The sequence below is a fragment of the Urocitellus parryii genome, chromosome 7, assembly GCF_045843805.1.
Source record: "Urocitellus parryii isolate mUroPar1 chromosome 7, mUroPar1.hap1, whole genome shotgun sequence".
Taxonomy (NCBI): domain Eukaryota; kingdom Metazoa; phylum Chordata; class Mammalia; order Rodentia; family Sciuridae; genus Urocitellus; species Urocitellus parryii.
The window spans coordinates 180,556,048-180,582,372 of record NC_135537.1 but is presented as its reverse complement, the minus strand read 5'-3'; the positions used below and the strand labels follow the sequence as shown (position 1 = coordinate 180,582,372).

The following is a 26,325-nucleotide window of genomic DNA, read 5'->3' as shown; positions in this document are numbered from 1 at the left end:
ACTTCCTCCATGCACCATCTGCCCCCCACCCACCCACCTTTGCCATACACACACACCCACATGTGCCCTGGGATCTCCATGCCTCCCCACCAGCTCTGCGCTCCCAGAGGGCAGAGCCCCACCCATACCAGCGTAGAAGGGAGGGAGCAGTAGGAGCACATAATCCGGGAAAAGGTGAGGCACACTGGAAAAGCCAGTTGGGTACTTCTGCTTCAAAGGTACTAGGGAGTCGCCACAGGCGTACCAGTGCAGCTCCGAGGAAGAGACCTGGATTTCTCTTTCTCGGAGCTGCACTGGTACGCCTGTGGCGACTCCCTAGTACCTTTGAAGTACCACAATTCCTGCAGGCGGAGCTAGGGCAGCTGAAGAGAGCTGCACAGCTGTGCCTCCACTCAGCCTGGGCCTGGGGCTACACCCTGGTACCTCTTCAAAGCTCAAAGCTTCTCCCAGCTGCTCAGCTCTTCCTCTGATGCCCCACCCCAGGGCACTCTTGTGATTCCCAGAAGGAACAAGGCCAACCTGAAAATACTTTCCACACACCTCCCTGCCGGCCCTACCCATCCTGAGACACCTGACCACCAGGCTAGTTCCGTCCATGACATGCTAGGATGAGTCCAACAGTACAATGGGGCAGTCACTTCCCACAGCAAGCAATGCCACCTGCCTAGGCAGGTGTGGGGCCTCAAAACACAATGGGGCCAGTGTGGACAAGCCAGGAGCCTCACCATGTTTTCTAAGGCTGGGCAGCAAAATCTCCTAGGTATAGGGAGTAAACACACCAAGTTAAGGGCTAGGGCTGCAGGTAGGAGCTAAGCACCTGCCTAGTATGTATAAGACCCTGGAGTCAACCCCCAGCTCTGCAATCAATCAATCAATCAATCAATCAATAGATTACCAGGGTAGGTTCACCCAGAAAGCTAGACTCAGGTCTCGGATGGCCTAAATGTTAGTGCTTCTTAAAATGTATCCACACTGAAAATGCTAGTTTTAGGAGATTGAAAAAAGGGTTTGACCTAGGAATTTAAAGATGTCTTTGATGACACAGGCATATACATGGCACCCAAGAAAGAGGCCAAAGCAACAGCACATCCTCCCTAGCTCAGCTCTTCTAAAAGATTAAGGATGGGCAAAACAGCCAGGGTGAGCAAAAGAGGCTTCAGGACTGCCCAGAGAGAAGCCAGAAGAGCCACATACAGAATTCCCAGCCCAAGTCCCTAGGACTGTCCATTCCTCTTAAACTCTCAGGTCAGCACTCTAGAGGTAGGCATACTCACAACGCCCAGCAGTCAAAGGGCAAGCCCACTGCTAAACACAAGAACTTTGTTTTTTTTCAGTGCTGGGAATCAAACCCAGGGCCTCACACATGCTGGACAACTGAGCTACAAGCCCAGCCCTGCCTCTGCACCCCTTTTTTTCAGACAGGGTCTAAGTTGCTGAGGTTGACCTCAAACATGTGATTCTCCTGCCTTGACCTTCCAAGTAGCTGAGATTACAGGGCTGTACCATAAGCTTGAGGTTTTTCTTAACACTGGGGATTGAACCCAGGGGCACTTAACTGCTGAGCCACATCCCCAGCCCTTTCTTCATATTTTGTCTAGAGACAGGGTCTCAATCAGTTGCTTATGGCCTTGCTAAGTTGCTGAGGCTGGCTTAGAATCTAGATCCTCTTGCTTCAGCCTCCAGAGCCAATGGAATTAGACGTGTGCCACTGTGCCCAATAAGCTTGAGATTTTAAATGTACTTCATCACAATTCAAAAAGGTACACATAAGAATATGCCCCCACCTGGGCTGTGCTACTAGATATCTGAGAGGGATCACAATAAAAAACTGATCTGGACTAGAACTCACTTCCCACCTAGACGTTAAGTATATAGGACATTCATCAATAAGAACTAAACACTGAAGAATACTGGTTCCATTTTCTGAGTTACAGGGAGAAAAAGGTGGAGACTGGCACACTGGAGAAAACAAAGAAGAAATGGTGAGAAAAAGAAAGAAAAAGGATGTTGATGGCAAACCCAAGATCCCTGATGATCGTTGCTCTGCCAACAAACAGAAGCACCACGATGAGATGTGACTAAGTCATATCCAGTCCCTGTCTGAGATTACAGGTACTGCATTTTTTACAAGAGTCACCAAAATGGTTTCCATTTGTTAGTCTTTGGTGTGTAAAAGAAAGAGATTTCCCACAACTAACATTTGCTTGAAGTAGCACACGTCTGTAATCCCAGCAACTCGGGAGGCTGAGACAGGAGGACTGAAAGTTCAAGGCACCCTAAACAACTTAAGTGAAACCCTGTATCAAAATAAAAAAAAATTAAAAAGGCTGGGGATGGAGTTCAGTGGTAAAGTGCGCAGGGTTCAATCCCTAGTACTGCCCTTGCCAAAAATTTGACTTGAGTATTTTAACCCTCACCTCCCCAGGACCCAAGACCACCCCACTGGGCCTGGGAGGGCACCATGAGCACCATGGGAGAAAGGACGAAGTGCCACAGGCATGGCTGGTGTTCCGCAGGGGCCAGCACAGTACAGCTAGCCCAGTCCCTGCCAGAACGCCAAGAGTGTGCCGCTCCCCACCACCAAGAGCCTCCCCCATGTTGGAGCAATCCTGAGGCCAGCCACCACATACCTTTGGCATGGAACGTCCAGCCCCTCCTCCAGTATTCCTGTAGCTGAACCCGCTCCTGCTGCCCCAGGCTGCACACCTCGCTATAGAACTGCCGCTCAATGTGCACATAGGCTGCAGGGATGGCACCTGCCACCCCCTTGGCTCCAAAGAAGCCATTCACCTCTGGAGAGGCCAGCAGGATCTGGTACTCTGCCCGTGTGCCCAAGACCAGGTCCATGTAGGCCTGAGTCAGATTGAAGTAGCCCGTTGTAAGGTAGACCCTAGCACCTCGCTCAGCCTCAGTCAGCAGGGTCTCTGTGACAATCTCATCAATCTGGATCTCAAAGGGCTTCATCTGTATCAATGGATAAATCCAGGTGTCGGGTGCTGGTCTGCGATCACCAGCAGCTGCTGCCTCCTCCTGTGTCAGTAAGGAGTCCCCATGGAAGGTCTGGGCATGCAGCATCTGCTGGCGAGTCCGGGCGGAGTGGATCACATCCATGACCCGCTTATTGGCGGCCTTGCAGTATGCAGCCCGGTCACCTAGAGGGAGACAAGAGGAAGAGGAGGAGAAATGAGGAGTCAGGACTCGGCTGGCTCAGCCACAGCATGTGACAGGCATGCGAAGATGTGCAAGCAGAACACATGCCCCTTTTTCCTCTGGTACTGGGGATTAAACCCAGGAGTGCTCTTCCTCTGAGCTACGTCTCCAACTTTTTATTTATTTGGGAGAGGGTCTCACTAAGTTGCCTCAGCTGGCCTTATACTTGCAATCCTCCTGTCTCAGCCTCCCAGACCACTAGGATTACAGTGTGCAACACATGTCCAGCCAGAACATGTACTGAGTGAGCTCCAGGCATGAAACCCTGAGCAAGACTCCTCCAAGGATACAGCTGCCCAGAATAAGGACCTTGCCCAGAGAGAGAAATAAAAGAGAACATCTATATGATCTCCAATTGCAAAAAGCTCAAAATCAGAGAAGATGAATTTGGGGTGACAAATCAGGACAGTAATTACCATGGGGAATAACACCTGGGGAAGGGCCGAGGGGAGTTTCTGGAGAACAATCCACTATGAACAGGCACATGAGCTATACCTGTGACTGGTGTTCAATACATATGTGAACTTCATGAGAAAGTTTGTGTATATAAAGCCAAATCAGTATAGCTAAAACAGAGTGGGCACACACCATGACAAGCGTGCAGAGAAGCATAAGTATAATTAACCACCAGTGGTGACACACACGGAATCCTCTGAGGGCAGGCTCTGGGCTGTATAGGGAGCAACTATCCTGAGAGGACGATGGTGGCAAGTGACTGTGCAGACAACTAGGTGGAACAATACAACTACAAGAGCTATTATTAGACAAGCAAAGACTGAATGATAATGAGCTGCCCAAGAAGTATGGGGAAAACAGAATAAAACTACACCACAGGGAAATAAGACCAGAAGTCAATAGAATGAAAATACAAAAATGGAGAACACTGTCCAATATTAATCCTCTGAAGAGTCTGAGACAGCAAGGCTCTGGCAAGGCTGCTGGGAAGGAAAGCCAACAGAGAAGGATAGCCGTAGTGGTCATACATACTTGCTCACATAGACCAAGAGGACAGGGACAGACACTTGACTACCTTTCTAAGCTGTATTAACAAACAGAAAAGGAACGTCCTATGCAGGGATCCATCCTGTTGCTGCCAGTGACTGCCTGGATCGGGGGAGCAGGCACAGTGCCCACTGCCACAAGGGCTGCATGGTCAGGAAGGTGTAAGCAGGCTGCTAAGCACATCTGTGCATGCTCTGCCCCTGAGGACAGTCGTCTTCTCAGTCAAGACTGGCCTACCACAATGGACCAGCCATCTGCAAACATTTTCTTCAGGGGCCAAATGTACATATTTTACGCTTTGTGGACCAAAAGACAAAATTGAGGCAAATGTGTGGGTATTCATATAATAAGAAACAGATTGACGTCAAGTTTTTATTGATGAAATTCAAAGGCTAGTGGCAATAACTAAGCCTCCACTGGCAACACACAGGGCAGTGGCACAAATCGCAGCCTAGCTGGAGGGCCATGCCTCCCCTGGCATAAGGCAGGACTCCCACCAGGAGGTCCACTCAGATGCTTCCATCTTAGGACTACAGGACATGGAGAGCTCTTCTTATGAAGTCGGTGTTTAACTCCTTCCCCAAGTTGTCCCCAACTTGTGAACATGGTTGCAAACTCAGCAGCTGCCCTTTAAAAATCCACAAGCAGCCAGAGCCACAGGAATCATAGGAATGCAAATGCCCAGGAAAGCTGTGCCAGGACTTGCCTGCCTCCAGCAAGCAGAGCTGAGAGCTCTCCCCTTGCACTTTCCAGGCAAGGGGAGAGCCCACAGACCTCAATGGAGTGGGAGCCACAAGGCCTCTGTGATAGGAGATTAGGGGAATGAGCTGAGAAGGGCAATTGCTAAGCTGCTTCTTCCTTTAAGGGCAGGGCAGGCTCCTGGATGACCCTCATGGGCCTACAAGCCCAAGCCCACACTCCCATCTTCTCAAGCCAGGTCTCACCTTCAGAGCATGACCTTCAGCCGGTGAGTCACACCTATCTGGCTTCAGAGACAGAGGCAGAACGCAGTCCTGCCACCCTCTCTCCTTTGCCTGAAGCAAAGCCACCTAGGTGTGTTCCCTGCTCTGCACCCCACAGCCAAGGAGCACAGAGCCAGGCCCTACCTTTGTAAGGATGCACCATTCCGTCCACCACCTGCACCGTGTTGTCCCCCTGCAGTTGTAGGGACACGTCTCCCACTGCATCCACCAGTTCCGTGAAGAAGTCGGCAATCTCCGCACAGTCCTGCAAGAACACGTAGCGGTCCTGGCGGTTGGTGAAGTAGGAGTCACTCAGGTTTGCACTACAGGAAGGAAGAAGCAGGTGAGGACTCAGGTAAGAGTGTACATCAGCATGACTGGGTGACCCAGGCCTCAGGAAAGGAGTGACAAACTCGAGTCAGGAAGTAACAAGAGCAGTCATTTAATAAACAGCAGGAGACCAGGGAAGGACTAGCACCAGGGGACACAAAACAAACTGCCAACCCCACCCCCACTCCAAGGAGCTGACCATCTGGCTGAGAAGAGCCGAATTAGATGGGACCATCTACCAGGTCCCTGTGAGGATCAAAAGCATGTGGACTTCTACCTGGCTGCTTCACCTTAGTCTTCCTGGCCTGACAAGTCACTTGTCCTCTCTGACCTGTTTTTCCAGGTATAAACCAAGGAGAACTTCACAGGGTCATGGTGAGAAATGAGTGATGTGGCACACAGCAGGGGGTTAACACAGTGGCCAGAGCACATAAGTACCCAGTAAATTCTGGCTGCTTTCCAAGCAACCTTCAGGGGCTCCAGCAGGGCCACAGAAGTGTCTGCAGGTGACACAGCAGGGCCTCTGAGACTTGAATGGACAGCTATCCTTCCTCCTTGTCCCACTGACTCCCAGCCCACAGCACTAAGGAGAAGCTGACAGGTCAGACTCACCCACTCAAGATGACACTGTTATCAAAGAGGTATACTTTGATGTGCTGGAGGCCAATGGTCTCATTGAAGCGCTCAGGGACAAGGAGCCGGAGAAGCCCACGGAGGTCGGGCGTGTGGAAGAGGGAGACGCGCACTTGCTCTGGAAACCTCTGCAGGAGTGGAAGTAACATTGTGCGAGAGTTCTTTTTGCCTAGACAGGAGGGGAGCAGAGAGAATGGTGGGTGACTAAAACCAGGAGAGACATCCCACCTGCCAGGGAGGAACCACCTCTCAGATGGACCTCACTTCCCCTGGGCTGCTTATTTGAACCAGCCACACCAATAGGCACTGCTTCCAGCCTGAGGACTCTGGCCAGCCTCGAGCAGGACTGCATGCTCCGCACAGCAGCCATCCACTGTTTTTGCTACCTGACACCCACTTCCCCTCCTGCTGGTAAGTGTACTCAACTTCCTCTGGAAGGTACCACCCAGCTCACTCTCAGACTTCCTGCTCTGGGTAAAGACGACTTGCCTTGAACTCTCACCCAAGATCCCCAAGAGAACATACAAGCCTGGGTTGAGCCACTCAGCCCACTCCAGGCCTAGGATGACATTTAATTCGGGGCTGGGGCCACAGTCCATGGCAGCCACTCAGGGGTTTTGGCCTGAATGTCAAGGAAGGAGACTTTCTTCTAATAGCAAAGGGGTTCTGGGCTCAGGGCCTCAGCCACAGAGACCACTACACAGAGCCTAAGAATGATGGCCAAGGTGCCCATGGGCACAGGGCCTTAGCCACCAGAGGCCACCACACAGACTCTGAGAAGGAAGCAAGCCCAAAGAAAGCAGGGCCAGGAGATGCATCTTGGGGATAAATCCAAGCCCCAAATTATGAGGCACACAAAGAGATCAGGCACAAGAGAAGAAAAAAAAAATTTGGCGGGGAGGGAAGCAGTACCAGGGATTGAAGGCAGGGCTGTTCTACCACTGAGCTACATGCCCAGTCTTTTTCGCTCTATTTTGAGACAGGGTCTCATTAAATTGCCTAGGATGGTCTCAAACTTGCAATCCTCCTGCCTCAGTCTCCTGAGACCCTGGGATTACAGGCGTCATCCCCAGCAAAAAAAAAAAAAAAAAATACTTTTTGCCTAAGTTGTTTAGAGCTGGGTTCAGGCACCTGATACAGAAGGAATCCCGACTAGGAAAAGTAGGCAGTTCTGGGCCTTGTCTCTGCCTGGAACCAGGAGAGGTGACAGTGTAACTCCTCAAACCAAGGCTGTGGGAGAGGAAGAGAAAAGGCTAAGTGTGCAACCTACCTCTTGAGCCCCGGGTGAAATCCAGGAGAATGGAGACCTTGAGGTCAGATGGAAATTTTGCTTGCAGAGACTCTTCTAGAGTACTTTCCAGGCAATCTACCTATCAGGAAAAAGAACCCAAAGGAACAGAAACAAGACCAAAAGGATATTTGTGCATTTAAAATAGCTCATCACTTGGTGAGCACACACCCTCATGCCCTTCCTGAACATGCACACACACCACCAGAACTCGGGAGCCACTGCTGGGAAAGCACTTCAGGGCAAGGCCTTGGGACAATCAAAAACAGTCCTGGCGCTGCTAACGTGAGCCCCAGGAGACAAAGGCCAGAGGCATGCTGCTCAGCAGCCTGGCCTGGCCACTCAGGGACACTCTGAGACACCGTCTCCCACACAGGTTTCAACAGACAGTCCTCACAGACACACAACAAATACAGGTCTACTTATGGAGCATGCTCAGTAAATATTTGCTGAATGAATGAATCCAAGACAAGCTGCCCTCTGGCCCTCCTCTATGGCCAGGACATTTCATTCCTACCCCATGAGAACAAACAGCCCTCCTGAGATTGTAGCTAAGAGGGTGACCTGGCAAGAGGAGAAGACTCCTTCCTCAGAAGCAGGGAAGAAGAGCCAGGCCTGACCCACCTTCCCTCTGCCACACTCCCATCCAACCTTTCACACTGCTCAGCTCCCATCTCTGAGTTTCTGAACAAGGACAATCCAAGGCAATGAGTCATTCCCCTCCCTCTGAGCAGAAAGCGACCCCAACCCAGGACACATGTATAACCTCATTCATAGTCCCATCAATTCCATCTCAGAGGCTGCAGGCCTATACTAGACCTGTCATAAGCAGTACCACGTGGATGGCTTCCAGCTCCTGCCCACTCCCACCTGCCTGAGTGACAAGTGCAGCATGCCAGGAGTCCAGGTGGAATGGGATTGGCTCCTACCTGGTATCTGACACCAGCCTGGGTACACCCAGCAGCTCAACCTGCACTTGGGTTCATTTGTGCAGTACAAGGTCAGAAAATATTTTCTGAAAAGGGCCACACAGTTGTGACAGATGGCCTGTGTCAAAACCATTCTGTTGTGTTGCTGCTGCACTGAAATAACCATGAAGGTGCACAATGAGCATGGCTGTGCTCCAATAAAACTTAACTGATGAACACAGAATGTGAATTTAGTGGACTTTAAATAAGCCAAAAATAAATAGTCTTCTTTGGTTTATTCCCATCATTTGAAAATGTAGAAGCCATTCTTAGCTCAAAGGCCACACCAAAGCAGGTGGTGGACCAGATTTGGCCTGCAGCTCTCAACTGGTAGACGGAGAAGCAAGAGCCCTGAGCAGGAGGAGGACACTGGCCAGCCCTGATTAGGCCTCCTCAAGCCCCCTCACACCCTCCTGACTCAAACAACATCTGTAGCAACAGGAACAAGAGCTGCTGCGACAGAAACTAAGACAGCACCAACCCACCTCTCAGGACTGTGATACTCAAGGACCACCTCCCCATAAACCTTACCAGCTCTTGCTCCAAAGGACCTGTCCCCAGGTAGAGAGATGCCATCACGACCCGCCTCTTGGCTACTTTTATCTGCCCCTGAGAGAAAAGAAACCATTCAAAATTCACAATCAGCATTTTCATAGTTCACCAAGAAAAATATGTTCCTTTGACCTTACAGGCAAATCACACTCCAAGCTGAGTTACCCCATGTCTCCACTAAAACATATACAGTTCCAGGAGTGATGGCACACACCTCAGAGGCTGAGGCAGGAAGAGTTCAAGGTGCATGAGTTCAAGGTACAAGACCCTGTCTCAACAAAACAAAACAAACAAAAAACCCACCATATATTGTGACCTACCAAATAAGGACCCACAATCCTCAACACACAATTCTCAAACTTGTAAAGTTAGGCACAACCCTAAGTCTAACCCTACTATAAAATGCAAGGCAACCATTAAAAAGAATGAAGCGGGGCTGGGATTGTGGATCAGTGGTAGAGCACTTGCCTAGCATGTCTAAGACACTGGGTTCAATCCTCAGCACCACATAAAAATAAATAAATAAATAAATAAATAAATAAATAAATAAATAAATAAATTAAAGGTATGGTATTCATCTACAACTAAAAAATTAAAAAGAATGAAGGAGGATTGAGTATATGGCCATGCCTATAACCCCAGCAGCTCAGAAGCTGAGGTCAGGGGATCACAAGTTCAAGGCCAGCCTCAGCAACTTAGTGAGACCTGTCTCAGAATAAAAAATAAAAAGGGCTAGGGATAAATTTCAGTAACAAAGCGTCCCTGGAGTCAATCCTCAAGAGCCACCCCCCAATAAAAAAAAAAAAGAGAACGAGAAAACAATGAAAGATATTATATATTGTGTGCATGTACAAACATGCCATCAGTGTGTTCAACTATAATGCACCAATAAAAAAATGTGGGGGGGGAATGAAGGAGATCTGTGCCCAACAATGTGAATGTCCATAATGTCCACAATAGATTGCTGAGATGCAAAAGCAAATTACTGAGCAGAATGCAAACTCTTTTCCCACCTGCCTATGCCCAACCCTGTGCACACAGCTGTACACATGTGCATGTACTTATGTACCTGCAAGAACACGGAGAATATGTGCCACAAGGAGTGGAAGGAAGAGGGATATAGGTGGAACCTACATGCTTTCTACTCACCACCTGCACAGCTGAGCTGTTCCAATGAACAGGTATCACTTTCAAAATATAGACAGGTACACACACACAAAAACAGAACAAACCCACACTCAAAGACAACATGCCACCAAGATTCCCCCAAACCAGTGCACTCTCCCTGGATTCTGCTCCAGCCCAGAAGAACAGACCCTGCCTCCAAAACTCCAGGCAACCCTGCCCCAAAGGTAAGTGGCAAGGACAGAAAAAACAGCAATGCTGCCAAACATTAACCCCAGGGGAAACACAAAAGCAAGGTAAAAGGGAGGAATGCATACAGCACAGCTCATGCCCTCTCCTGTCACCCCCAGCCCGCATCACCCACACAGGAAGTTGGGTTTCTGTACTATACAGATGCATGAACGCAGCACTAGGAAAGGCATAGGCACAATTAAAAAAAAAAAAAAAAAACACCCCAAGGTTGCGATTTCCTTTATTTTGTTACCTATTAATATAGATGCTTATAAGGATCATAATAAAAAGAAACACCCAGATGTGGTGGTGCACTCCTATAATCCCAGAGGCTCTGGAGGCTGAGGCAGGAAGATCGCAAGTTCAAAGATGGCCTCAAAAACCTAGTGAGGCTCTTAGCAACTTAGGGAGACCATGTCTCAAAAAATTAAAAGTGCTGGGGATGTGGCTCAGTGGTTAAGTGCCCCTGGGTTCAATCCTGTTACCAAAAAAAAAGAAAAAGAAAAAAAAAAGAAAGAAAGGGAAGCAAATAATGTCTGAGTCCATTTGGCTCAGGCAACCAAAGAATACCTTTCTGCTATAGGTCACCAGGTCCCACAAGACAACCTGGCTATAAGGAAGGCATGAGGACCAGGCAGAAACCACTGCTGTCCTCCCTCTCTATTGTCTGCCTCAGGAAGAAACGCACGCTACTCCATGTGATGCAAGCCAGAAGAACCTGCCCACGATCCGGTCCAGAGGCCTCGGCTTCTTTTCAACCTCCTGGGCCATGCCCCTCTTCCCCTTCCTGGGCTCTGCAGCCACAGGCAGAGGCACAGCATGGCCCAGCCTCCTGGTCAGGGGAATCACTGTAAGCCATTCACTGAAAGTCTATCAGGACACCAAGAAGAACCACCATAGAAAAACCTGTTTCTTCAAGGCAAGGAGAGAACCAAGACCACACTGCACATCACTCCACACAAGCAACAGTGCACAGGATGGGGACAGGCAGTGCAGCAAAGCAGAGGGAGAACCAGAGGACCTACTCAGGGCGTCACAAAGAAAGCTTTCTGGAATGAGCCACCTAGAAATGAAGCTTTAAGTGTGGACCAATGCAACAAGAGGGCAAAAGGAGAGGAAATGAATAGGCCTTCAGGGGAATGAGCACCCACTGCCTCACCAAGCTGCATCTCCACCTCTGTCTCCTATGACCCTCAGCAATCTCCTGACTGCCTGGCCCACCAGATCTGTATTCTAACATCATTGCTGATATGAACTCACAAAGTTCATGCTGTTAAACATTCATTAGTATTGAATTACTTCATTCCAATTAGTGGTTCAACCATGAATAACTAGATGCAGCATGTAAACCTGAGCAACATGTTGAAAGTTACTCAAAAGGCAAAGATAACATCACTAACAGGAAAGGAAAGCACAGACCTCAGAGTCCCAGAGAACCCTGAGGCCTATGAGACCTAAAACCAGGTGTCCAAGTTTCCCAGCGGTCTTTTTTTTTTTTTTTTTTTTTTAGTTGTAGATGGACATAATACCTTTATTTTATTTATATGTGGTGCTGAGAAATGAATCCAGTGCCTCACACATGCTAGGCAAGTGCTCTACCACTGAGCCACAATCCCAGCCCTTCCCAGTTATCTTGAAATGCCTCTTTGCTGAATGGGCACTGGCCACCGGCCACACATCAGACCCCACCCTAGGTCTCCTTATTGTAACATCTACCAAGACAACAATGTGCGTGAAGACATTTCCAAAGGCAGGGGTCCACTGAGCACAGGCCTCCCAGCTACCTAGCAGGGGCGTGCCGTGGGTCTGCACAGCCTCACTAAACTCCCTAGGAGTGGCCCACATCTGCACTACAAAACAACAAGGGGATCAGCGAGGCCTCAAGAGTCAGCATGTGCCCTGTCCTCACTGCTCCCTGCTTAGAGACGCTGGCCGTGCTGGGAGACTTTTGCTTGCAGCTCCACTCAACCATCTTAGACTGAAACCAACAGGGAGACTTTTGCTTGTAGCTCCACTCAACCACCTTAGACTGAAACTCAACAGGCTAGGCTGAATAGCCATAGAAGCTTCTAGAATGGAGGGTACTGAGGACTCACCCAACCTGATTCCCTGAGGGCCCCAACTCCAACTTCTATCCCTGGGTCCTTCAGAAACGACCCACCTTCATGAGCTGGAAGAACTCTGCTGGGGAGGACAGCACCCTGACATGAGAGCTACAGACGCCGAACTCTGGAACCAGGCTTCTGATCCACTGAAACCGGTGCACACCTTCTGGACACAGGCAGCAAGGTGGGGAGGTGGCCTGGGGGACAGCTGGAGATAGCAAGGGAGCCAACAGCAGCCATGGTGACCTGGTGGAAAACACACACAAATGGGTTACTCTTCTCAAAAACCCCTGGAGATTTCATCTTACTCCAATCAGAATGACAATGAGTAAGAATACAAACAATAACAAATACTGGTGAGGATGTGGGAGAAAGGTACACTTGTACCCTGAGATTGGGACAGCAGATCAGTACAACCACTCTGGAAGGCATTTGGAGATTCCTCAAAACACTAGGGATGGAAACACCATATGACCAGCTATCTCACTCCTTGGTATGTTCCCCAAAGATCTAAAATCAGCATACAATAGCAATACAGCCTCTTAAATGTTTACAGCAACACAACTGATAATAACTAAATTAGGAAATCAACCCAGGTGCCTGTCAATAGCTGAATGAATAAAGAAATTGTGGTACATATATATAATGGAGTTCTACTCAACCATAAAAAGAATAAAATTATAGCATTTGCCATTAATTGGATGCAAATGGAAAATATGCTAAATGAAATAAACCAAACTCAGAGATTCGAAGGTCGAATGTTTTCTCTCATATGTGGAAGCTAGAGTAAAATAAAGGAAAGGGGGAGGACAGGACAACATGAAGTTATAGGGAAGATCAGTAGTGTGGAAGGAGATTGAGAGGCAGAGTGGAGGGATGCTAAGAGGAGACAATGCAGAATGAAAGCTTAAATATCATGCTATGAGGCGGGCACAGTGGCGCAGAGGCATAGTGGCGCAGCAGCACAGTGGTGCAGCTCAGAAGGCTGAGAAAGGAGAATAGCGAGTTCAAAGCCAGCCTCAGCGATGGTGAGGCGTAAACAATTCAGAGAGACCCTGTCTCTAATAAAATACAAAATAGGGCTGTGGATGTGGCTCAGTGGTCGAGTGCCCCTGAGTTCAACCCCGGGTACCAAAAAAAAAAAAAAAAGGTGAGCGCAGATGAAGCTCTGCAAACTCACAAGTTCAAGGCCAGCCTGGGCAATTTAGCGAGACCCTATCTCAAAATAAAAAAAAAAAAGACTGAGGGTATAGTTCAGTGGTACAGCACTCCTGGGTTCAATCCCCAACACCAAAAAAAGGAAAGAAAAACTTGCCTACAGATATCTAAAAGGGTTAGCCTAATGAAAGTCTGAGGGTTACAACCACAGCCCCGCCCACGACTCAAAAGAGTTTCTGTTCAAGGAAGGACTCGGAAAAATATGTGTTTCTCTTTAAAACTCACATTTGGAGAGAAAGGCTGGGGCAGAAAAAGGTTAGGAAAGGGGGCCTATCTCGAGATGCTGGCCATGATGACAAAGGCCACTTCACCAGCAGACACATCCTCCCTGGAGGTTATGCCCATCTCGAGCCAGCTGCCCCTCCGGCACAGACTCCACACTCCCCTGGGCTGAGATGGAGGAACTGGGGTTGCTCATGGAGCTACATCTCTGCTGGCCTGAACACCCAGAGTCCTACACAAATCCCACCCTGTTTGAATCCCAGTCCTACAAACAGCAGCAGGAAAACCCTCTTCAGCCTGTGACCTCCAAAGGGACTCTGGGGAAAAGACGCTCAAACACCCCAAGGCTTGAATGGCCACGAATTCCAGGAAGATGACTTCACTTGCTTGCTTCATGATAAGGCACTGAATCTTCCAGGGTTCCTAATGGCCCTGCACAGATGCCAGATGGCCCACAGCTGTGATTCCCAGAAAGCCCACCAGTCTATCAGGGCCAACTCGCTACTAAGAAAACTTTTGTCAATGCAGGAAGGTGCCAGCTCTCTAGATCCTGGGAAGACTGGAACAGGCCTCGGTGACCCACTGCAGAGGTGGGAAAGCAGCAGTTCTCTCCCATGGTCTGGGGGAGGGCGACATTACTGTCATCAGCTCAAAAATAAGCTGCCTCAACTTCACAAAATATGGGCCACACACCTGCCAGGCCTGAGAGCAGAAGGAAGGCTCCCATGACCCAACAGAAGACAATGAAACAATGGGAAAGCTGTGTAACAACAATTTGAAGCCCCCAATGGGGCCTAAAATCTAAGGAATGAAATGTGATATATTTGCAGTAGCAATGCACAGTAGTATAAGATCAGCACACCCCTGCCTCACAGCTCTTCTTCCCACCTTTCAGACCACCCAGGAAAGGGCCAGGTCTCCACCTGTGCCACTCCACACCAAGTGGTCTGGCATCACACAGCCTCCACATGGGCTGAGAGATGCACACCAACTCCTAGAGAGGAAAGAGAGGACACACTCCTTGGCCCAGTCACAGAGAAGAGGTGAGCAACAGTGCAAGCCTAATCCCAGCCCTCCAGAGAACCCCTGCCACATACTGCAGAGATGCATTGCACACAAAGAGCTCAACAGTCTCCACCTCCACAGTCACAGTGGCCCATTAGCTTATACACCTGGAATCACTTAAGAACAACACAAGCAGAAATGCTAAAATTAGCCAGACATAGTGGCACACGCCTGTAATCCCAGCAACTCGAGAGGCTGAGGCAAAGGATCACAAGACCAAGCTAGCTTCAGCAACTTAGCAAGGCCCTAAGCAATTTAGTGAGACCCTATCTCAAAAATAAAAAGGGCTGGGGATGTGGTTTATTAGTAATAGTTAAATCCCTGGTACCAAAAAAAAAAAAAAAAAAAGACACTAAAATTAATTAAATGTCAAAATACATGGTGAGTGGTATGTATGATTCAAGGGATCAAGAGGGAAGCCAGGGCTGCCAGCAGCTACTGGTGAGGCTTCACAGTAGCCTGCCCCGACCAGGCCTTGAAAAACCAGCAAAATTCAAACAGGGACCACGAGGGAAGGAGGTTCCAAGCAAGGATGTTTTCCCAGCAGAAAACCCGGGAGCACCTCAACAGCCAGTCCAGAGCACATTCGCGCACACAGGGCTCAGGCAGTAGTCAGGGTCCACCACCATCTCCAACAGCCAGCAAGAGCACCGCCCCTGCAGCCACCGGGTAGCATGAGCCTCAGTGCCCAAGGGCTGGCTAGCCCAGGCAGGTCTCTTCCCTGCCAGGCAGTGCTCCCTGGGAATGTTCCACCAGGGCCTGGGTCCAAGAGTTGTTGAAGGCCTTTTTGTGTTGGCTTCCTGTTTAATCTGTGTACTGACAGGTTTATTTTTGTTAGAGAGGAGAAGAAGCTGGAAGCCAATTAGGTTTCACCTATTCACTGTGGAGGAGGCTCAGCCTTCAAGCACCCATTTTATTCCCCCAAAGAGGAAGGTGCTCTGAAAGGGAGCAAGTGTCTTGTAAAGAGTCCCACACCACACACCAAGGACATCCACCTGGACAGGTGACACTCAAAATCCAAATGAAGTGCATCAGCTAGGCAGATGACTCCTCTTGAGCCTGCAGGACGAGCTTCTCCAGGGCCTGTCAGGGGCCTGTTCTTTCCTCTCACCTCAATCAGAACCCAGGAATCCCTGGCTTCCCACAGGCAACTCCTGGGAATTTTCCCAGGCTAGCAGCAGCCCCAATGCACAGTAATTCTAGTCTCAGCCGACCACCTGCACATGCATTTCCCCTCACACCAGGAGGATTCTGAGAAACCACATCCCACCAAAAACTAAGCCCTGAGAGATTTGAGGAGGCAGAAGCTGTGGTCACCAAAATAGGCAAGCTTTGCATCTTAGTCACCATTTAGAGAAATAAACCAGTGTCACAGTCACCATTTAGAGAACTAAACCAGTGCACACACAAGACTTCCACATATAGAATTGCCCCGCCATGTCTTCTCTTTCTAGATACCATCTAGTACCCATTCTAGTTATCAGAAGGAGGAAGTGGTAGGGAGGCACCAGATAACAAGACTAACAGTCTTGCCTCTCTGAAGGACCACTCCTTTTCTCTGGAATGATGGGGGCACTCGGAGGACAGGGCAAGAGCAGGTGGTCCTTCCAGGTGCCATGGCCAGAAGCTGCACCAGCTTCTAGTAGCTTCAACCTGTAAACCTCAACAACAACCAAAGTCAGACAACACAAAGCAATCTTTGCCTAGAATCCTAAAGGTAAAACAGCACCTGTGAATCACCCATCTCAGCCATGCCCACAGGACACCTGCCTGTGTAAAGGTTCAGTCATATGATTCAAGGCTTCCCGTGAACAATGCAGATAAATCCCCCTATCTGGGAATCCATTTCTTCACCCAGACAGGGCCTTGGCGAGTGGGCATGATGAGTCTGAAGGGAGCGGTACACCAAGTTCCCTCTGTCTCCAGGAAAACCCTCATCTCAGCCACCTGAAGCAAGTGCACAGCCCTTATCCCTCAGCTCCTGGATGGGGGCAGCCACCAAGCGAGGATAGTAAAGTCTGCCTGGCCCATCAGGAAGACAACACACTCCCTTAACACCCAACTAAGAGAAGCCTGGAGACAGCAGTGAGACTGAGTTCAGGATAATCTGTGCAGCTGAGAGGCTATGGAGCATACCTGTTTACAAAAGCCTCTGGGAAAACAGGAAAAAAATGTCTGTCCCTTCTCTGAGGAAATGGGTTTCTCATCTCACCAAACATTCTAAAGCTGCATGTGTCTCATGGAAAAACACTGGCACAACTCGTCTCTCCTCTAGGTGTGCAATGATGTGCCTGGAGGTTCACTGAAACCTAGAAGTACACCTTGGGACACACGTCTGCTTCCCATGGAACTGCAGTACCTAATGGCACCCACTACCAAAGGAACACAAGTTGTAGGCTTATTTCTCAGGGTCTTTTCCAAAGAGGACATGTAGGTTTTTGAACAAAGAGTACAGTGAAGCTGGAAGACTGTCTTCAGACCCACTCACAAGCCCATGACAGTCAGGGGTCGTATTCCCTGCCCCCACATGGGGCTTTAGGTAAGCATCCCACTGAGTGAGCTCAGAGTCACCCTCTAAGGGTCCACAAGCTCTGCTGAAACCATAAGATTCGTGGGACAAACTCTGTGGCTTGGATCCCATCCAAATCTGTACAAAACGACATAAAAAGAAAGAAGTCTTTGGGACTGGGGATATGGCTCAGGCGGTAGCGCGCTCGCCTGGCATGCGTGCAGCCTGGGTTCGATCCTCAGCACCACATACCAACAAACATGTTGTATCCACCGAGAACTAAAAAAAATAAAGAAATATTAAAATTCTCTCTCTCTCTCTCTCATCTCTCTCTTTAAAAAAAAAAAAAAGAAAGAAAGAAGTCTTTAACAGAAACTGAACTCTCTGGACTGCTGTATTTTCAGAAACTACTTTTTAAGAAAACCCCACCCCCACCTCGTCCATACACGTTTAAACATAACAAGTGATGAGAAACAAGCAACAGTCATAACACTTCCTGAGAAGGACTTGAAAAACTACACCAAGGTCCCATACTTCCTGCAACCCTAGCATCAGGCAGCCCTTCCTGACTAACGCAAGACCTGAACCCAAGTAAGGGAAATGATGTGGATTCCCGTAGGTTACCAAAGACCGATGGCCTGCTGAACTCCCCCAGCAAGGCGGCGTGAGGCCAGGGCTGCCAGCACTGGGCTACAGGCTGACCAGATGACTCTCCTCCTGGCTCGGCCAAAGGAAGTCCATTCCACTGGGGGCCCAAAGATCTAAAATATATTTATAACTCACAATACGCCCCAGGGTAGCCAAGTGCACCAGGCACATCAAAGTGCCCAAGTAGAACCAGTCACATGTTCTGCGACTCCAAAGGGCTGCAGCCAGGCTGACTACAGGCAGTAGAGAACTGACTCGTTTACATTAATCAGATCACGCTATTTACAAGAGGATTACCTATCAGAACATTTTAATCCCCGGCTATTTTCCATCTGCCTAGCCTACACAACTGACTGGGCCTAATTCAGTCCAGCTACAATGTTCAGGGACACTCATGTCAATAATAACTTAATGAAGCTACAGCTGAGAAAGTCAGCCAACTACTAAGCTTACTCCAATGCATAGCAAGATCAAATGTGAATTATTTGGTCAGGGTGTGGTAGCACACATCTGTAATCCCAGCCACTTAGGAGGCTGAGGCAAGAGAATCACAAGTTCCAGGTGAGCCTTAGCAATTTAGTGAGGCCCTGAGCAATTAAGACCCTGTCTCAAAATAAAAAGGGTTGGCGGTGTAGTTCAATGGTAAAGCACCCTTGGGTTCAATCCCCAGGAACAAACAAACAAACAAAAAATACTAATTTGAATTACTGAGAAAATGATGTTTTGATTCCAAATTATCCCTGTTCTATCCATTCTTCTGCTATAAGTAAACCAAGAGTGGGTTTATCTGAACTCTTTTTTTAAATACTTTCAGTTGTAGATGGACACAATATATTTATTTATTTATTTGTTCGTTTGTTTTTATGTGGTGCTGAGGATCAGACCCAGTGCCTCACCTGTGTGAGGCAAGTACTCTACCACTGAGCTACAGTCCCAGCCCTAATCCAAACTCTTAATGCATAACAGAGGACTGCATCCCAACATCAGAAAATTCAAAAGTAATTTTGGAAAATCTGGTGATTCCTTAGAAAACAAACTACTGACAAGTTAAACAACTGACTAGGACTTGCCAATTTCACAGTAATAAAACCTAATTAAAGAAGTATCCACTGGGGGCTGGGGCAGCCTAGCACGTGTGAGGTACTGGGTTCGATCCTCAACACCACATTAAAAAAAAAAGAACTGTACACTGGTTACCTGTTTCCCATTACAACTCAGGAAAGTGAGGAAGCTCCAACATACACATACACACACACTCACTCATGCATGTAGAATAGAGAAAATGGGATTTACATTCAAAAATAAAGACTTTATTGCAGAGATGGGGATGTAGCTCAGTTGGTAGAGTGCTTACCTCATGTGCACAAGGCCCTGGGTTCAATTCCCAACACCACAGGGAAAAAAAAAAAGACTTTATTGCACATGTAGTTCACACTAAAATCAGTTAAAAGGGGGAGGAGAGGAAAAAGGTCACAGAGAAAATATTTCCATATATGCCAGCAAGGTCAAGATTAGGAATTGGGACTAAGCACAGTGGCACATGCCTGTAATCCCAGTGGCTCAAGAGGCTAAGGCAGGAAGATCGCAAGTTCAAAGCCAGCCTCAGCAACTTAGCAAGGCCCTAAGCAACTTAGTGAGATCCTTTCTCTAAATAAAATACGAAAGGGGCCGGGGATATGGTTCAATGGTTAAGTGCCTCTGGGTTCAATCCCTAGTACCAAAAAAAGAAAAAAATTAGAAACTAGGGCCTCCTGACCCATTTCCCAGTAGGTCTCACCTACTCCAAACAAGGAGTTCATTCAGTATAGCCAATGACTCCAACTATCTGAGGCTATCTCCCTCTCCTGAGCTCCAGTTCTCAGTTCTCCCACAGCCCACTGAACATCTCCATCTCACGCACCTGGATACTAATTAATGGGCCCCCAATGACCTTTTCACCATCCCCAAACCTAGTCCTATTTTTTTTTTTTAATGGTACCAGGGATTGAACCCAGGGGTACTTAACTACTGAGCCACATCCCCAGGCCTTTTGTATTTTTTGTATTTTATTTAGAGACAGGGTCTCACTGAGTTGCTTATGCTGGCTTTGAACTTGTGATCCTCCTGCCTCAGCCTCCCAAACTGCTGGGATTACAGGCATGTGCCACCTCACCCGGCCTGGTCCTCTTTCTTACTCCCTGTTTCAATGAAGTGCCACCATCCACAGTCACTAAAGCATCCCCTACACCCCTAAGCAGTGCTGACTAAATCCAATCCTCTTTTACTCCCACTGCTCCTGGCTTCATGAACCCTGACCACTCAGGTCTGGACCATGAGCAAAAGAAATCATACTTGAGAGATAGAACTTGCCTCCTGGGTCTTTTGGCCCAGAGGGCTGGCTGGCTTCTAGTCCTCTCCTCTTGCCTACAGAGTACTCACATCAGCTCCTAGAAATGACACTGAGTATGGAATCTGGGAACTGCCTGCCACTGCACTCCTTCCTTGAACACTAACTCCCCCTCTTCTTCACCTTGCCTACTCCTGCTCCTCCTTCAAAACAGCTCAATTACAGCACCAGAAAGCTTTCCGTGGCCTCCAGGAGCCTCCACATACCACCATGCCCTTCTGCCTTACTTTCCTGTCACTGTTCATGGGTTTGGCCATCTTGAAGGCAGGGCTATATCTTTACCATTGCTTCCCCTGGTACCTAGCACAGCAGTGCTCTGTACACGTGACAAATAAATGAATTATCCAGAGTTCCCTAATGGTAATGAGTCAGATGCTTGCTTAAGAGGAAATAACAGTATTTCGAGATCACTAATTAGAAATGACCTTAAGTAGAGTTCTCGGTCTCTACAGCCATTTCTAAGCCTGAAAGGAAACCACGGCAGTAAAAGCAACGAGCACTGTTCCTCTTGCTAGCCACAAGGATGCACCAGCACCTCCCCCCCCCAATGTTGAGTCAGACTGGCAAGCTGAAATCTAAAATAACTTGAGCTCATGACTACACAGATCTATTATCAATGAATCAATGATCAGAGAGTTACAAGAAACCACATCATTTGGGGAATGAGGAATTGGGAGGTGCAGCAGAACAATGGAGAAGAAATGAAAGTCAGCAGCCAACAGTGGGTGAGTGGCCATGACAGACATGAATAACTCCAAACACCCAGGCCACAAAGAGCCAGAAAAAAAAGTCTGCAAGCCCTAGCATGGTGGCACACACCAGTAATCCCAGCCAACCAGAGAGGCTAGGCAGGAAGACCACAAATTCAATGTCAGCCTCAGCAACTTAATGAGACCCTGTCTCAACATAAAAAAGTTTTAAGGGGGGTTGGGGGGAAAAAAAATTTTAAAAAGGGGTGGGGATACGGCTCAGTTAAGTACCCCTGAGTCTTATCCCCAGTACCAAAAGAAAAAAGAAAAAGAAAAGAAATCTGCAAACCATACAAGGCAAAGGACAGGTCAAAAACCTACAGTATCACTCAACACTGGTCAAAGTATTTATCCTCAATTCTACCATAGGTATTATTTCCAAGGAGTATAAAACAAGAACTTTTGTCTTAATGCCCAAGAAACTGAGCTTTTGATTAAACTATTGACTCAGAGAAACAACTGGCTCCCTCCCAACTTAATCATGAAGAAATATGGAGCCACACAAACTACATCCCATTGACACTAGTTACAAAAAACTTTGGGAAGTCAACTAATTTAGACTCTACCTATACCTGCACTGCCTCTCAAAACACACACACACACACACACACACACACACACACAAACTCTCTCTCTCTCTCTCTCAAGAGAAATGCCTTTTTAAAAACAACTTGTAGGGGCTGGGCCTCTAGCTCAGTGATACAGTACTCGCCTTGCATGTGGAAGGCACTGGCTTCAATCCTCAGCACCACATAAAAAGGCATTGTATCCATCTACAACTATATATATTTTTTAAAACAATTTGTAGAAACTGCCCCAGGTAATAATCAATTCCAAAGACAACATAAATTAATAACATGGTTTTCACAGTTTGGACATATGAAAGGGCATAACAAAGGGGCCTACCTAAACAGCCTGTCTTTGATGGTAGAACATGTTTTGAAACTTTAAACCAAACTTCTCAGTAATTTGATGCCAGGGGCTAGACAAATCATCTGAGTTCACGACCCAGTGGAATGACAGGTCTCTGGCTAAGCATCAATTACGGAAAATACAGAGGCTACTACCTCTTCTACACTGGAGTGTGGGGAGGTAGGGGGTGTCTTATTGTGAAACCTGGGCCCTTCTGATCAGTAGGCTTCCAAGAGTTCCTTCCTGCCTTGATTCTATCACCTAAAAGTTCCCCTAAATCAAACTTCAGTTTTTGCTGAAAATCTTGCAGTTACTCAATAAGAGCAAGCTCCCCTCCATACCCAGAATCAGAACATAACTGAAACCCGGGTCTCTGTCCCACAAGCAAGAAGGCCCCATCTCAGCCTAGGGACGCCTAAGACAATGCAACCTCAACTACAGGATGCAGTTGGAAGACCTTTTCTTGGGGATCGAGCATAAGGGCCAAATGTCCCTAATAAGAAATCCATTTGCACACAGGAGAATCACCTTTCCCTTCCTTCAACAGCAGCGACAGCAGCAGGCCTCTCAGGCCGGCGCCTTCTGGGCCAGTGTCTGCTCTCCAAGACCACGAGCCTCTTTCACCATTGACACAACTCACTCCAGTACTTTTCCAGAGCGCAGGCCCTTGAGCAGCGTGACCGGGCTCTCGGCGGTTCCTCTTCCCTCGCCCGAGCGCCACTGACTCAGGATTGCCCAACAGCCTCTCGAGCCGGGCTGCGAGGGCCGCGCGCCCGCCGCGGGCGGGCCCGGCTGATTCACTCCCGCCACGCCGGCCCTCGGCGGCGTCAGGCACACACGTCTCGGGCCCAGAGGGGACCCGGACCGGGCCTCCACGCGCTCCCCGGCCCCCGCCAGGCTCTGCCCGCGGCCGGCGGCCCGCAGCTCGCCGGCGCCCGAAGCGCACCCAGCGCCGCCTCCAGGGCTCGCGGCCGCGGCGGGGGCCGCCCTCACCTGCGCCGGCGGTCCCGGCTCCTGCCCAGGCGGTCGGACAGGCGCCCCAGGAGCGCGGCCAGCCCGGGCCGGCCCGGCAGCAGACCCAGCAGCCGCCTCCAGAACACCGGCCCCGCCGCCGCCGCCGCCGCCATGGAGACTCGCCGCTTCCGCTTCCGGCGCGCGCGAACTTTATTGGAAACACGAGCGCGGACACGGCGGCAGCGCGCAGGCGCTCGAGTCCCCGGGAGCCCGCGGGAAGGGCGCAGGCGTGGGGCGGCCCGCGCTCGGTGGGCCCGGCCGGCTGTCCGCGGAGCCCGTGGTCCTGTCGGGCTGCTCTTGAGCGAGCGGGCGGGCGGGCTCGTGCGCGCCCCCGAGGCGCTGGTCTTGCTGGACGCTGACCCTCCAAGCCGCCCACCGGGGACCGGGGCCGACTCCCCGCGGACGGTCGTGGTCAGCGTCAGGCTGCCCCTGAGCGGACGGAACAAAACCTCTGTGAGATAAATAGGGTGTCCTCCGCCCTCCTAATGTGACCGTCCCCTGGTCAGCCCTGGCGCCTGGAAGTGCACAGGTTTGCACCTCAGTAAACGGAAACAACACGAGCCTATGAGCCACCAACACTTTGCTTTTTTCTTTTCTTTTTTTTTTTGGTACAGGGTACACAGGGGTGCTTAACCACCACGGAAGCACGTCCCCGGCACTTTTTAATATTTTGTGACAGGGATCTCACTAAGTTGCTAAGGCTGGCTTTTTTCTTTTTATTTTATTTATTTATTTTTGGTACTGGGGATTGAACTCGGGCGCTGGACCACTGAGCCACATCCCTCAGCCCTGTTTTGTATTTTATTTGGAGACAGGGCCTCACCGAGATTGCTTAGAGCCTCATTTTTGCTGAAGCTGGCTTTGAATTCGCGATCCTCCTTCCTCAGCCTCCCAGGTGACTCATCACCATGCCTCGCAAGCCATGAATACTTTCTACAGCTAATTTTAAGTAGGAGGAGGCTCAGGGGTATAGGTCAGGGGTAAAGAATTTACCTAGTCCTCAATTCAATCCCCAGCACTGCCAAAGGAAAGGAAAAGCTTGCAGATCTCTGAAAGGCAGGAGAGGGGAGCTCTGCTCTTTAATCCTGGCTAGCATCCACGAAGGCTGGACTTGGAAACTGGAAAAGCTGTAAAATGCAATCATATCCTACTTATCCCAAGGGTGCTGTGAGAATTAAATGATATGGTCACACTGAAAACAACATCCAGATCATCCCAAGGAAGTTAATTACACATTCCCACAAGAATGTTCACCTCAGTGTTTTTTATGATATGGAACTCATGGAAGGCATCTGTAGTGTGTGTGTGGGGGGGGGGGTAAATTCACAGTGGCACGTTGGTGCGTGTGAAGGCCATACCTCCATGAAAAGTGATGTTCCAGAGGAATATCTGGTGACATGATGTGTAAAAACCAGTTACCCATGAGTAGCATAGAAACTATCTAATTTCATTAAAAGTTGAGAGAGATCGTGACTCAGTGGTAGAGTGCTCCCCTAGCATGCACGGTGCACTGGGTTCGATCCTCAGCACCACATAGATGTAAAATAAGGATATTGTGTCCACCTAAAACTAAAAAAAAAAAAAAAAAGTATTTTTTTAAAAATTGAGAGAAACAAAGATACTACAATATGAAATACACCAAAATATTAATGTCAACTATTTGATGCTGTTTAGGACTTCCTAAATTTTTTTGCAATCAAATGAGTATCTCAGATTGATTTTCATTTTCTTTCCAGTTTATATAGTTTTACAAACACTAGGTGAAATTTGATTCAACTTTTCCAAGTTAGAAATGGTGAATTAGGGGCTGGGGACATAGCTCAGTTGGTAGAGTGCTTGCTTCATATGCACAAGGCCCTGGGTCCAATCCCTGGCACCACAAAAAAAAAAAAAAAAAAAAAAAAAAAAAAAAAGAAAGAAATGGATAATTATTAAGGAATTATTAATTAGGGCACAGTGGCACATGTTTGTAATCCCAGCAACTCTAGAGGCTAAGGCAGGAGGATCGCAAATTCCAGGCCAGCCTCAGCTATTTAGCAAAGCCCTAAGCAAATTAGTGAGACCCTGTCTCAAAATTTAAAAAGGGCTGGGGATGTAGTTCAGTGGTGAAGTGCCCCTGGGTTCCATTCCCAGTACCCCAAAAAATATATAATAATAATGAGGGGCTGGGTTATGGCTCAGCAATGGAGTGCTTGCCTCGCACATGCGGGGCCCTGGGTTCGATCCTCAGCACTACATAAAAATAAATAAAGGTAGAGTGTCCAACTACAACTAAAAAATAAATTTTAAAAAATAATGATAATTGGTTGATTTTAAAAATAATAAAAGAAAAAATTTAAAGGGCCAGGAATATAGTGCTTGCCTAGCATGCATGAAGCCCTGGATTCCATCCAAAGTATCACCAAAGAAAAGAAAATAGAAAGAAATGGTGAATCATGAAATTTCCTAACTTCCAGTAACTAGGATGAGACCATCCACGGCATGTTTCCTCTTTGCACAGTGCCCGGCAGGCACTCCTAAGCATCTTCCGCATGGCCGCACCATCCCACTCAGGAGAGGGCACCATGTGGACCTCAGGAGCACCCTAACCACCTATCCATCCTGAAAAGAGCTCAGAGCTGCTTCTCGTGTGTGGTTCTTTGCTGTGTGAGGTATTGAAGGCAGAGCACCATCTCTCTGGGAATTTCCCATCTAAAATAAGTTGCAGAAACAGACAGTGAGATTGATGGCATGGCAAGTTGTACTCATCCGTGTTTACATGAAGGATAAACAATGGGGGGTGGGGGGGTGGGGGGGGTGGCACAGTCCCTCCTGAAGCCACATGCTGAGAGCCCCTGGCCTTCAAGGCTGTTCTGTTTGGAAACTGGCTGAGCCACAACCAGAGGGAAGCCACCCTGACTTAGTCCAGGAACTTGCAAAAATCTTAAACAATGGCTTCTGGAGATTAAGCAATCTTTAAATGCTTCCATTTACAGGGTGACAGCACACACATTCTTTCTACAGGGAGGTTCTCACCTGGGCTAATCCACTTGTTAGTTGAGGAGATAAGACTCTCCCAGATAACAAGGGGCCAGAGAGCCTACCTGGGAGCATCCTTGTGTCCCAAAGCTACTTGGAGGGCTCATGATCTGGGGCAGATACTACTACCACTGACGAGGGCTCTGGATGCACACCTTGAGGACCCCGATGAGGAGAC

At 48.6% G+C, this 26,325-nt stretch overlaps 1 protein-coding gene across 4 annotated transcripts in view; it reads right to left on the bottom strand.

Moving 5' to 3' along the window:
• The window catches only part of Pgs1 (phosphatidylglycerophosphate synthase 1), a 38,030-nt gene extending 14,783 nt beyond the window's left edge, over positions 1–23,247 (bottom strand). For all 4 annotated transcript variants that reach the window (XR_013343991.1, XR_013343990.1, XR_013343989.1 and 1 more), the window contains exons 1-7: positions 23,109–23,247; positions 12,463–12,652; positions 8,925–9,002; positions 7,408–7,507; positions 6,117–6,306; positions 5,319–5,497; positions 2,631–3,152 (exon numbers count right to left, since the gene is read on the bottom strand). Coding sequence is in view for 1 of the 4 variants with exons in the window: in XM_026408436.2 (XP_026264221.2) it covers positions 2,631–3,152; positions 5,319–5,497; positions 6,117–6,306; positions 7,408–7,507; positions 8,925–9,002; positions 12,463–12,652; positions 23,109–23,242 (1,393 nt within the window). In the remaining 3 variants the exon portion in view is untranslated. The remainder of the gene's footprint in view (positions 1–2,630; positions 3,153–5,318; positions 5,498–6,116; positions 6,307–7,407; positions 7,508–8,924; positions 9,003–12,462; positions 12,653–23,108) is intronic.
• Positions 23,248–26,325: the final 3,078 nt, after the last annotated feature.